The sequence below is a fragment of the Saccoglossus kowalevskii genome, chromosome 1 (assembly GCF_978046115.1).
Source record: "Saccoglossus kowalevskii chromosome 1, keSacKowa6.1, whole genome shotgun sequence".
Taxonomy (NCBI): Eukaryota; Metazoa; Hemichordata; class Enteropneusta; family Harrimaniidae; genus Saccoglossus; species Saccoglossus kowalevskii.
The window spans coordinates 23,573,181-23,587,928 of NC_140641.1; the positions used below are offsets into that span (position 1 = coordinate 23,573,181).

General features: G+C 36.2%; 1 protein-coding gene across 1 annotated transcript in view; it reads left to right on the top strand.

Annotated features, from left to right (window-relative positions):
- The first annotated feature begins 675 nt into the window (after nucleotides 1–675).
- Nucleotides 676–14,748, top strand: part of LOC100377394 (vesicular glutamate transporter 3-like) — a 79,956-nt gene continuing 65,883 nt past the window's right edge. The window contains exon 1 of the mRNA XM_002739644.3: nucleotides 676–987. Coding sequence (XP_002739690.1) covers nucleotides 899–987 — 89 coding nt within the window. The 5' untranslated portion in view covers nucleotides 676–898. The remainder of the gene's footprint in view (nucleotides 988–14,748) is intronic.

Below are 14,748 nucleotides of genomic sequence, written 5' to 3' on the forward strand. Positions count from 1 at the left end.
CATGACATGAATTACACTGCGCTTGCGCAACATCAACATTACAACCGAAATTAGGCGCTGGCGCTGGAGAACATCTAGAAAATTGGAGACACTTCATTCATAATTTCAGACTTAACAAACAGGCGCCCTCGATATCAGCACAACAGCCATTCTCCCTGAAGTAATGGAAACACGTTTGATCCTCTCTCTACAACGTACTCCATTAGAATCGGCGAATGATACTCCGAGTCCTCTCGAGTATATGTATATAGATATCACCGAGTTTCCTTGGCAACAAACTCATGGTTCGGATATATTGGGGGTTGTCAACCATGTCAATGTGTATCCCATGGGAGACCGTTACAATGCCGTGCTGTTGTGTATCTGACACGCAACAAAGTCTCCTTTCATAAATATCATTTAGCACAGTTATCCGAACATACTGCGGTTTATGTCCACCCGCTGTTAGTGTTGGCCACACGAGTATGGAGGTATCTAAAATAAAAATAAAATCTATCAGTTATGAATACTTATTTGTGTATTTTACTAACATTTCTATTTAAAAGCATATTATGTCGCTATCATAGAGCATTCAATTAACTAATGCGGATGGAACTGATAATTGTCACATGGGGTGTTTGCCTTTATAACCCATAATCCAATCAGCGAACATGCCTACCTCTCCACTAATACGTCAGTTCCAATTCGTCGGACACACCAGTGGCGGCTACCACTGGAGTTAAGAGCTGTGTGGCTGTACACACTCACTCACCATCGTTCTAGACTCAAGGATACATCATCATTGTCATTATTCGTCTTATTCATTAATGCTACTGCTGCTGAAAGTGTGACTGTGTAGTTGTTTTCTTTCCTCACCGCGCATAACTTCTCACATTCATTGCTCCAATTCGTAGCCACTATGCCGGTCAGCGTTTTTGAAAGTTTGAAAAGTCGTTTTATTGGAGGTGGACAAGATGCAAAAGACCACATGCAGATTGGGCTAACAAGGTACGTAGGATTGTACATATATGGATTTACACATTTATATTCCCTATTGTATTGTATTCTACAGCAATATCTGGCAAGTTACGGAAAGTGCCGTAGTCTTGTACCTTTTAATAATATCCCTGTTGGAAGCAATGATAATGAAAATATAAGCCAGGCATCGCAGCTTGAGTGTATCGAATTAAATAAGATAAAAACAAGAATGTTGTAGTTGTGTGTTACACCAACATACTACACGGCTCATTGCGTTCCTCTAATGTAGAAGTAGTTACTCGTGCCAATGCTCGATCCCGCACAGGAAACAAAATAGAATTTTCAGTAAATTAAATTGCCATCCTGTTCCATGATAAATTGTTTAATGTTCAATTTGAGTAAAACCGAACAAATTATCATTGTGCTGTATTCATTAAGCTCATGGAAAAAAAATACCGTATAGCCTAATTATAATAATTATTATAATCTCCAAGTCCTCGTGTAGTTCATATTTAACCCTCTACGGGTAGATCAACAATAGCCCGAGCTTGTGCAAATTAGATTTTTTAATAACTTCTTCACGATAATAATAATGATAGCATTGACGGCGCTATTTCTAAGAAGAGCTTTGTATAGTGTCAGCGTATTGTTTCATAGTCGAGCGTAAACAAATGTCATCATGGCCGAAATTCACGGGTGAAGGTCATATGCGCATCTGACCACGTTGTTTTCATCTTTAAATGTGACAATTAGTTTTTCCACCGTGGTGTTTGGTTTTTTCTTCTTTTTTAAGTCGCGGACTCAACATTGCCCTTCACCGCTTAACGTGACACACACGCTGAAACTGAAGGGGGAAACTCGATTTGGTAGCCTAATGGAGTGAAGGTGTATGGTTTACTCACGGGAGAATTTTCTTGATGGTTTTCTAGGTGTTAACACTGCATCTATTACACGTACAGATACGGCTTGGCAGAATTAAAGAATAGCATATTTAATCGGGCATCAGATAGTGTCATATAGATATACTATAATGGATGAGACTCACTATTTACTGAATTTTAAAAATGGCAATTTAATGCAGTCCGAAAGAGATATCCCTGGGAAGAATATCTCGTCTAGGCTGTGTATACATAAAACATATTTTCATATCAATTCATCGTGTGTAGAATATGCGTCTTGTTTTTGTGGGATTTAAATATTTTAACAGCCATAATGACGTGGATTTATTTTTCATGCAATATTTTATGACTGTATTTTAATTTGTGGATACTTTCCTTCGATGAAGGGACGACACTTGAATGATTATGAATATGAACGGCGGCAGAATCATAATATGTATTAATACTTCGATGTCTATTTTCATCGCGTTGTCTGTAAATATCTATGCATTCTCATCATCATTGTCGCTACGTGCGTGAACGAGGGCTGAATATCTAGTCCGTCGTCTCAGTGTTTACACTTTCCCCGGTGTATCTAACTCATCGTGCTACTCGGAGAGCTTGTCGTATTTACCATGCTTGAAGGAGAGCTGGTTAATTAATTAAGAGTATATGAGCAACAGAAAAATTTGCTTGATTACTAAAAAAAAACCTCCCGGAGTAGTTCTGACGACGTGAATGGTAAAGTGTATTAATTAACCCACTGAGCGCTTAAATAGTATATGTTTATATTCTTAATTGCATATTAAGATTTCGCTTGAATATTTTGAATTGAGCATTATTTTTATTTTTATTCGAATTACGTGATGAATATGAATAGCAACCAATATAAATAATAATACGAATATATCTTGAAATTATCACAAGTGTTATTAAATTTCGAGTTCTTGAAAATGCCCGGAATGGGGTACATATATACCTGCACCGACGGTGATTCTTACTTCATCGTCGTATATTACTCGATGATTACCAAACCTAATCGGGAATTCGTGGATGAGTAGATGACTGGTGTGGGCACAAAGTTCTAAATAGTCACCTGAAAACAAGCAGACAGTGTGTATGTACAAATATATGATCGATACACATTAGTCCTACAAATTTGCGAATAAAATTCATTGTTTACTACTCAAATATGTGCAGAGTAATATCGATGTTCCATTACTAGTAAACTTGGCTTGTACTCTGATTGGCTAGTTTTAAAATGCTTTTCGATTGACCAACACGTAAAAATACCAGTATGCCATATCTTTCGTGTTTGTCCATTTAACTTGCGACATTGACATCATCGGTCATATTGGTTTAAGGAATAACAGCTAATTTTAAGACGTTATGCTCGATAATGTCATTATGTTGACTCTTCAGCTGTTGGTCGATTACGTTTATGAATGATTTCGACAACAACGACGGTCACCTAGCAACACATGTGACACGCTTATCGCTCTCAAGAATAAAGGAAGCCTGTGCTTATTGTCATCGTGTATGCGTGCGTGTTTGAATTCAGCAGTGTAATGGTTGACTGAGGTAAATCAATCTGAAAACAATATTAATAATTATTAGCTGAAAACTATGAAATTACAGAGCCACATAAATTTCACTTATTATTAGCGTATTGTTTGCAGTACAGTAACACAAGGTTATCAGGTTTTCTAAGAACTCCAGATGAATGTACTCATCAACAATATTTTTTCATATTTTCTACTCAAGACATTGTGTCTTGGCAACCTTTTAAAAAGGCGTTTCTTTTCAAGTTAAGAACTCGTGTTTTGTTTATGATGCTGAATGCCTACACGTGTAGAATCATAGTGTCACATGGATATGACAGGTACGACTGTGATACTCCCTGTGTACTGAGGTAAATCCAATTCAATGCGTGTTAACGATGTATTACAAAACACGAACACATTGCCCATACTCACGTGATTAAAACAAGCGCGTAAACTAAACATAATAGAAATTACATTAAAGTTTGAACACATGCATTTCCCTGCTATTCTTCGTCTACATTCAATTTTTCATGCACTCGTTTTGGGATCCTTTATTCATGACAGGATATTGGTAGTCCGTTCATTCATCGTACAACCCTTATTTTTACATCGGTCGATATATCTTTTTTTTTTGAACAAAAGTCGTTCCATTCCAGTAAGTCCGCAGGTGAACGCTGCAACGTAAAACACTTTGAACATTCCGACCCTATATTCTCATCGCCATCTTTTAAAGGTGAACTGACTGTTCTGTGTGGCGAGATAGCATTGTTCTACTTAGTTCAATTGACACGTCGAATCGTCGAATTCATCTCATTGGATGTCAAGACACACTACTACTTTGTTACTTTATCACAAAATTAGTTCCCGTTTTTATTATATATCAGTGTGACCGTGAACCTTGAATAAATTACGCATCGCCAAAAAAAAATGCCGCTTTCCTCAATGATTGACGACAAATGAATAAATCACTGGATTTCCAATTAGCAAGATAAACGGGCCACGGGATGCGAAGAGTTCACCAACTTGCCCTTTCTGTTGACAGTAAGCCTTCTTCTGTTGTTGGTGGTGTCGATTCATTGTCAAACTTGTACTTGTTTTTCACACTATAACTTGGCTTGAAGTGATTCTCAGCTAATATTTTACAAATGATAATAGATTGGTGAATATATTCGAATATGCCAATCGTCTGACATTATATGTCAACGTTGGCCATCGAATTTTACTATACTGAAAATATCTTGTAAAGATTGGCCGTAAGAACAGTATATGTAAATAATAGTACATGGGTCTCCGGCAGATGTGTATTTAGAAGATGGTATATATTGTATATATTTTATTCAGGAAATCTTTCTAAAAATATCACCAATTCTATTATTTGTTGAAACATGGCCATGTTTAAAATCGTATAAACAATAAAAACAATATATCAAGTTTTTTCATGAATGAAAATGTCATAGTAATTTCAATAGAATAATTACATGTGCACGCCACACTTGCTATCTCATTGTAGATTTTGAAAATATTGAAACTACTCTCAGGGAACTGAATAGTTTTGAATGAAACGCCGCCGACTGATGTACTACCTAACGCGTACTGCGCATTACGCATACGCGCAACGTCATCACGACGCGCCTTGGAAGTATTACTCTAATAGTGAATTAGATTCTCAGTCTCTGACCAGAAACTACGCGTATTAGCAAATCATTTTGACGAAGAAGAAATTAAAATTAAAATTAAATTAAAATTAAAAATTAATAATTACTACATTATTATTGAAAACAATCGATAGTAAGCTAATTTAAAAATTATTTTTTTTTACCTTTTTTAGTATAAATACATTGCATGTCGTCCCTACGTACACTTAACTATAGACAGAGAGTCTCAGAAAAAAAAAACACCACGGATCATGAATCCAGTCGTTGTATGTTTTGTTGTCATGGTTACTGAAACAAGCCTACTAGTCCAAGATACTGTATTAGTATCCGGTGTGTTCAGTGATTGTGAATACCTCCTACCATCATCGTAAATATAGAATGTGGGATAACTCCTACAAACATCGACATAGTAGAACCACATCTGCTACCAGGTAGACGGCCCTACTCACAGTAAGCATGGTACCAGGAATTAGCACATTTGTGTTAAATTGTCTACAATTCGACTTGGTGGTTAAAATCACATGACCATCATGTGTGACCCCATAGGCGACTGTAAAATCAGTCAAATAACTACCATGTAAATGTGGCCCAGTTTGAAAATTCAGTTGATGACAAGGTGTCGTATTTGTTGTTGAAAATCCAAGCTAGTGATAGCGATAACACTATTACAAGATGCACTTACCATTGTACTAGTTCAACATTGATGCAGCGAATAAAAAATACACCGTGAAAAATTTAAATTTGATTGTCATACTGACATAATATGAACATAAAGGGTGGTGGTGGTCGCGCTGCGTATAAGTGCGACATTTGTGTTGAGTTTCCCACAATCTAATGCGCTCTTCTAATGGAAATCACAAGTATGAGGTTTGACCTGAGCGCGACTTGCATTAATTACTGCCGATGACTCCTTCGATATCTTCCAACCACCTAAAAAATAAATACACCAATGAAATCTTGGTAACGTCGCAGTTTGTTTATATGAGACCCATATATCTTGCACATGCGTGGCGCGAAGACTACCTCCATTTAACAACTGAATATTATGAGCTCAAATATGTGTACCGTAGTGTTGCGTCCCTTGTTTGCGCTAGCCTTAATTGTGGGCATAGAATTGTGTGAAATTTTAACAATGTTTATTATACTAATTTTACCGCGTGGATGGAGGGAATTATAACTAATTTAATGTTAAATATATTCATAATTAGTTTCAGAAAACAAAAATGTTTTCATTAATATGGCGTAATAAAACCGTAATGTATGCGTGCATGAGTGAGTATGATGTATCCTTATTTTTACACATGGTTATATGGGGTAAAGAAGAGGAAATGCGAAATATCACCCCAAAACAGGATGATTTCAAGCTAAACTTGTTGTCATGAATATTATACTATAATACTAGGACAATACTCATTTTACGCTTGGAACACTCTCTAAGGGTGGTTCTAGTAAGTAAGTATAGTCGTCAAACATTTAGCATTTGAAAGTGAGCCTTGTTTTGTTTTTTTACTTGGGGTAGTGTGGTATATTTTTGTATATCTTTCCGATAGGCAGCCTGAGGAATGGGCTGGAAACAGACCATGTAAACGTGATTCCTCTAAACATTTTATCACATGTAAGAACTAGGATCATGAACATTGTCGACGTGCATGCAGCCATTAACATGGTCACTTGTCGTCGGCTGTAATAATAGTGCTTAAGGTAGAAGCCTACTCATAATTTTTGACAAAATTGATCATAAATCGCATGACAATGTTCATTAGTTTATTATGTACAATCATGAAACTAATGTCCCATGGTAAAATGAAATAGCATTATTTTGTGTGTTACAGTTATGCTTTTTGAGAAACGTATCCTAATATTTCTTGAAAATTGCTATTTTTAGAACAATTCCATAGAAGACAATGTTAAAGGAAAATTGCATTTTTTGACACTTTTTAAAACCCAGATTTTTTAAATAATTCAGAACAACAAAAAGTACTCCATCATTAACAATATATGATTTTTTCAGCCTATGTCACCAGGCTAGATTTTGAGATATTGCATAATATCTCTGCCATAGGAACATGTGGTAAAAGTGTTATAATAGTGTCAAAATGGCGACTTTCCACTAAAATACAACCATCAATTTCTCGAAAAAAAGGCTGGTGACCCCCAACTTTTTTTAGGTCAATATCCTTATATATTACCTTGGAGTACATTGTATTGCAAATTGAATAAATTCGGGTTTTTTAAATTTATGAGTAGGCTTCTACCTTAAAGCGGGGGAGTCCTCACCTGCGCATGCGTCATATGGTCATATCGTGTCATTGTTTACAAACAAGCGCCTACCCATGGGCCTTTGCGTTTTAGTCTGTGTTGTTATCCCCGCTTTAAATAAAAGTAAAACCGTATAGGACTTCTTGTTATTATGATTTTTTGTATTTATGAATGTTGGATATTGTTTAAAATGATTTCTTGAAATATTGTTGATTTCTAATGATATGTGTTCAATGATTGATGGAAATATTTTTTATTGGAAGGGCGTGAATAACTCGTCTTTTGACCAAAATACAACGCCGATGCACCTCTGTTCAAAGCGATAACCAAATATGTTATTTCGCAATGTATTATGGGCATTATACCCGACTACTACTTGAGGCAAAACAAACTTTGTATTGACTTGAATAGCCGTCGAATCACGTGATCTTGATACAAATCTTTCATTTTAAGACCAGTTTTTATGTTCACTGAATCATACGTCATCGACCTAATTGAAACACAAACTAAACTTGTCGCTTCTTGTGATCACAGCTGCCCAGCTGTACATAACAATACACATTCAGGCGGTGTACTAGAATTTTAAATTCCATTGCAATAACAATAAAGTAAGTCCCTTTGTTTGCACGTTACGAGGAAAATACGGACTAGTTCTATTAGTGATATAACTTGTCACTCGTACATTGACCATGAACGAACTTACATTTATGATAATTTCAGTGTCTTCAGTGAGCAAAATTCAACTAAAAACAAAACAAAAAAATAAGCAAACACTAGAGTATAGGCAACGTGGCATTGTTCTCTTCCAATATCCCCGGGGAAAAAGCAATCACAAATAACTGCGTAGAATATGATGGGATACTCTGAAAGATCACACTCATCTATAATAATACATTGTATTATATAATTACAATCTCATAATAAAACACATAAAATGTACTAAACCGTCGAGTAGTAATTCTCACACATTACGATTACATTAGCCTGCAAGCCAAGCTTTTATGCCGGCCCGTGCCTTTAAATAATACATGCCTCTAATAACGTTGACACAGTTCCGTCCCATAATAGTAGGAATCCCTGGCGTATGAGTGGAGTGGGACCACTAGTGTATTTTAATGTCGGCAACATAAACCTCAAGTGCCAAATTTCAAATATGCTCTGAGTTTAATTCATAGTTAAGTTAGTCGAATTCCACTGTAATACAGTGCAATGCATACCGGCAACGGGAATGACATTGGCCGTTATAAAGTACACAGTGTACTGGTGCTCAAGTCGTAATATAGATACTCGAACTCGAACTCTCAATATGATTATCCAAGGAAAAATTAATATTCATATTCATTTCAACTATATATGTTTCGCATTGAATTCCGGTGGGAAAATGTTTAAATTAATTAATAACTAAAGCAGTTTCCAATAGTATTGTGATTTGCTCTGTACACAAATCTGAGTTTATGTAAATGCAGGTAAATATGGTCACTCAGAGAGGTACTAGTGTACTTTCCCGGGGTTAGAGGTCACAAGTGCTTCAAGTATAATTAGACAAACATAGGAAATTAACTGAAATTTAAACATTTTAAAAATACATTTACATAAAGTATTGATAAACTATTATCAATTTCCATGCGAACGGCAATTTCAAAACGATCAGCGCTTGCCAAAGCAATATTGTGTTTGTCCAGAGAAAACAAAGCAGCGAGGAATAAAGTTATTAATTAAGTACAGGAAATTGGCGGCGAGTCGTTGCAAAGCAATGGAGAGGGTGCCTTGTATGGACATAAGCTAAATAAATGTTATTTTGTTGAAGTACGTATTAACATGAAATTGATTCCATTGTGTTTTAAGGATTCATCCATCCATCGAACACGCAATGTAGGTTTGTCCGTTTCACATCAGGTATATACCTATTTTCTAGTATTAATACTGAGACAGCTAACGATATGATATACCGTATAGACATACGTTGACGGCGATTCGCTTCACTGAACACATACCTATTTGCGCATAAAAGTGCATAATGTTTCGTTACCATGACAATGAGCGATACATGACCAGTCTTAGATAAATATAAGAAGCGAAATGATCTATGCTTCTTTCAGTTAAAATTTAAATTGATAATTAACTATATTTAAATATACTGTTTATATACATTTTAATATTCGCATATATATGATGACGATCAATGTCTGCCAGTCTATCTATCATCAAAGAACAACACTTGCCAAGTGTGATCCATGGACATCAAACTGAAGAAACATTACAAGTAAATAACCACAGTAGTAACTACAATAAAGGAGTCGTTGGTTTGGTCATCGATATTTTAATGGTCAATATTGGAGTTCATTTTCCATTAGTCGATTAGAAAGAGAAGTTATAACGACCCATCTGGACACCATTAATCTTATGTCTGATTAGCCGCCATTACTTACTCATGGCAGATGTTTTACGTGCAGCCACAGAGTAGGGCTAGTCTACATTAAAGTCGCTCTTAGATAAACTTTATATTTGGTATGTGGATTAGTCGATAGTCAAGTTTAAAATTCCACACTTTGTTCAGTATTGACCAGAAATTCCACACTTTGTTCAGTATTGACCAGAAATTCCACACTTTGTTCAGTATTGACCAGTACCCCTTTCTACACTGTTATCTTATTTAGTCATTATCTTGCCGAATAGGCAGGTTGTCTGAGACATTGCCAGTGGGGCCCATGAAATCAACAACACACTTTGGAATTTACATCTACAAATAACAATCATCATACAACTAGCGAACAGTCAATTGTTACACAACGATTGTAAAACAATATATTTAAACAAAATGTTGTAATTGAAGGATGTATTTATGAGTTACGTTGTACTTGAAATAATCATATATATACATATACTCGCATTTGCACAGCCTATCTTGACAGGACATTTCCTCGAGTGTCACCCTGATTTTTATTCACCGTTGTTTCTGACAATGAAATCAATGCCCAGACTATCTGACACAGCCTGCAAGTTATTGTACTTATGTGAGTCATAGCGTTAGTAAAAAGCAGGCTAGAATTTGGCAATCTAAAATCGTGCATAGCTTTGCGTAATTGAAGACGCTGCTCACACGACATCAGCGGCACCTTGATTAGCAGCTGCCCAGTAGAATAGTCTCTAATTGTTCGCTAATACAACCTTTGCTGATCCCTTCTGAAGTTTTTTGGAAATTCATTTAAATTTTCTTGTGAACAATCTGACCGTACAACCTCTGCATATACAGCAAATTTGCAATGCAAGTTAATTTATATCAGACAGCAGCCCGCTCATCACGGCAAATATTCACATCATGAATAAATTTGCATATTATTATATGTAACCGTGATTACCGGCACTTTAAATATTAGACTTCGAACAACGTAGCGATAACGTGGCATTGTGTGACATTGTGGCCCTTGTTGAAGACCAACAGTAAATATTGCAATTATAGCTTTTAAAATAGAAGTTTGGCAATGAACTTAAAACGGCAATTTAGCGATTCTACATGACTATCGTATTTCCATTTGGCGTGTTGTTTAGCTTTGTAATTTGTCATGATCAAGTCATCGATCAAAACGTGACGTTTTACTTGTTTCTAATTGAACATTCTCAGCTTCCTTGTCGTCTCCACATCGCACGCAATAGACGCTTCAAACATCGCTAACATTTGTAAAGTGAACCAAATTGATCGTTCTGTAGAGGGTATTGTTTCCCGGACAATTTATTATAGTCGGATATTTCGTCTCACATTCATCTTCTCGTTGCGGCTTTGTATTTATTCCTGGGAAAAGTTCCGGAAGTAGAATATCGATCACGTTTTCATAGAATACCCGGATGCTGATTTTCGTTGGCGTGGCATTGACAGATATGTCAGCTCCACCGAATCGAGTGCAAAGCTGAATTCACTCAAATATGACCATGGCGATTAATTAAACTGGACGGGAACAACTGTCATGCCTTATCTATTTGGACAAACCAAAGTGCTACAATTGAGACAACTAACAATCTGAATGTCATTTTCAACAGTTGTCAGTATATGCAAGTAAATCCCTTGCTGTTAATGCTTTATACTCACTATTCTAGCTTTGGCCCATTAACAGTTAAGTCTTAGAACTCCCCGCGATTGACAATAACACTTCTTCGAGTGAGTGCGAAATTGCAGATGCATTCTTATTTTGTTCGCTTTCGATTCAGCCTAATCATAAAATGGAGCACTGGGTAATGGACACTGTAATCAGCATATTGCTTAAGACTTTTCAGCACATAGCAACTAGAATATAAAGGCGGTTAAATATCGCCCCTCCTCCCAAATCACCCTGACTGGAGTAGTACAAGTATATTTAGCCCGCTGCTGAGTAGTAATTTTCAAGTAGTGCAAGTAGTCGGTTTGAGCACATACAGCGATTAATTACCTAATTGCGTGTTCGAAATCACTATCGTCAGTATTACAACTTCTTAGCCTTTACATGGGCGTAGTTTATTCCCTCGATGTAAGCTCAAATCACTATATGAATTACTTGGTGCATAAACTGAGGAAACGAAATGAAAACTCTGAACATAGGTCACAATTAAAAGCATCTTAATCGGCTGAGACTTCGTAAAAATGCAATTAACTACCAAACATTAATTGCATTAATCTTGCTTGCTTGGTTTTCTTGTGAAGCATTTCGCCTCTGAACTTTTAATATTTGCAGAACTATTTGCGCGTGTCAAACGCAAGCTTTAAAATGTTCTTAATGTCGAATGGAAACCATAGAGACGGGCACTTAATTTAAACATTCACCTAAATTATGTCTTTTCACGAGCAAAGGATCAGATGTATCAAGTCATTGCCTTGTATTGAAGCATATTCGTATGAACCATTGAATTGCCTTACTTAACGAATTAAAGTTGGAGTAGGCCTGAGCAACTGTATTGCTAAGTTGACGCTCAAACACTTTCGTAAACGTCAACTCTTTAGTTAACTGGGTGGGTCATACTGGCCATGAACACACTTGAATTTATATGTATGTATGTAGTTGTATGTGACGTCAGAGATTCGACTTTTCAATTGTCCATTTAAATACTGTTTGTGTGCCATAGTGAGGTACATGTCGGCATATATTTTGATCAATATCTACTTAGGTTGACAACACGGAACATTACGCAGTTGGGACTACCGCATGACCCTCCTAATATTTAACTATAGCAGTGTATATGCTTCTAGGAGACGGAAATTCATGTGAACAACCAAAACAAAAATAGTTCGTTCCATGTTGTTCGCCGTCGAGCATTAACTAATGCACCAATTTGTGTGTGTCTGTGCCTTCGATTCTATGAGAGATCTCGTCATAATGTGAGTGCCAAGTTTCAGTGGTTTCTGTTGTTTGATATATTTTGGCTTAATTCAAATAGCAACAATTTTAGCTGAAAAACTCATGGCTCACTGTTCTGTATTTCGGACAAATAGAATGACTGAATTCCCCCAAATGACATTATCGTTAATTTTATTGTTTATGAGATTTCCCGTAACTTAATCCATTGAGCAAATAATGACACTATACTTTCACAGTCTTGTATCTCAGATGCATTAGTTACATGTTTATTGCCCAATATGGAATTAATTACAGAAAACTCTATTTATGAATTGTTCTTCGCTCAATATAACTTGACCCTGATAAAAAGAATACATAAAAATACACAATTCAAACTTATAATTATATGTGTAATAAACTAATATCCAGTCTAGTCAGTATGTAGTATAAGTCTAGTGAGATTGGAAAACAACTTTTCGTGCCATAGTTTTTGTTTTCTTGTTATGTCACATCCTTTCGATTACGAAGTACGCATGCGCATGCAAAGTGCGTTGTTTGTTTACACGATGATTGAACATGCACTTTAACAAAACTTGCAAATATTAATATGGCAGTATACACTGAACAACAGATGCATTGCACAAACGTTAAACGCAAGAATTAAAACCAAATATCGGCGATTGCCTGATATTAAAATTGAATGATATATTCAGATTACTTGTTGTGATCCTTATATGGGCATTTATGAATAATAAATATCCTCCGGTCGCCATTACCACGTCGATATTCACGCTGGTGTCAGTTCCAATACTCCATACAATACTTAACATGGGTCTAATTAAGTGCACTTAAACAAACGAATACACTGGCATTGTTTACAACAAAAAGATACTATCCTATGTTTGCTAATCGATCTAGTATCAGCCATCTTGTATCTACATTGCGATTCACAGATATCAAGCGTATTGCCGGAGATCTAATGACTTAAAAAGCCCTCCATATTGATGAGAATCATTAAGCGGTGTGCCTCAAGCACGATGTAACATCCCGCATACGCTTTGCTTTGGATAATGGTAAACACAGAACTGTAACACATGTTTTTAATGAGCCAAACCGGAGTATACTGCAGTTGAAAGGATAGCACCGGATTTATTCAGATCTGGACCACAGCACCACGATAATATCAATATTTCTGACCGGCTTTCATAAATTAGAACACCTTTCATCCACTCACAATCGTGCATTTATTTACAGGTCCCATCTATGTTTTTTGCAATGCCGACGGCGATGATTGTTGTGTTGTTCTCAGTGCCGTGAATTCATTGTTGCCAGTTGATGTAAACAGTTATTTTTCAGGGTGCGTTTGTCTAAGGCAATGGCGCTTCGTTGTTATATAAAAGTCCATGTTTTTGACTTGGAAATCATTGTTTGAAAAATAGAAACAGGGAATATACGAAATCGAAAATTCCAACAGGAAACATAATTTGTGAAATATGTGATGAAGAGAAAATTTAAGATGAATTCCACTTCATTATATCTTCTATAATCAATCAAGACATTGGCGATATGAAGAAACTTAGTGAATGAAGTCGACATTTATTTTGAAGCTTATTAAATGGAAATTTTCTACAAGGCAGCAATACCTAAATAATGTATGGAGAGAGCATTTTACCATTGACCGTACTCTACCCTAAGTAAGGACTGCGGTTACATTTTTTAAGTAATTACATGTGCCTTTTTGTTACCTTTATATGTACTTGTTATGGAGCTTTAGTGAACTTACTGTAGAATCCCCCGGAAACATACATACGTAATAATGACAATAAAATCACACCAATACAACTACATTCCGTATTTTCGTAACAAAGAAAACTTGAAAAACTCACATATCATACGCCTATTAAATGATATTAAAATATTCTGTTTTATTTTCTGACATTGTGTGACATTCGTCCAGATGTGCAGTAGTTTGTGTAACAAGAAGCTTTACAAATGTAACACTCGATACGTAAATAGCACTCCGGGCATCTACTACACTGCACTGTGCGTAATTATAGGCGTGGGTCGATGGTGAGTTATGCAGAGTGGGCAGATCGTGCACACGCATATACAAAGAAAACTGCGACAATGCCTGGGGCATTGTCAGGTGCAT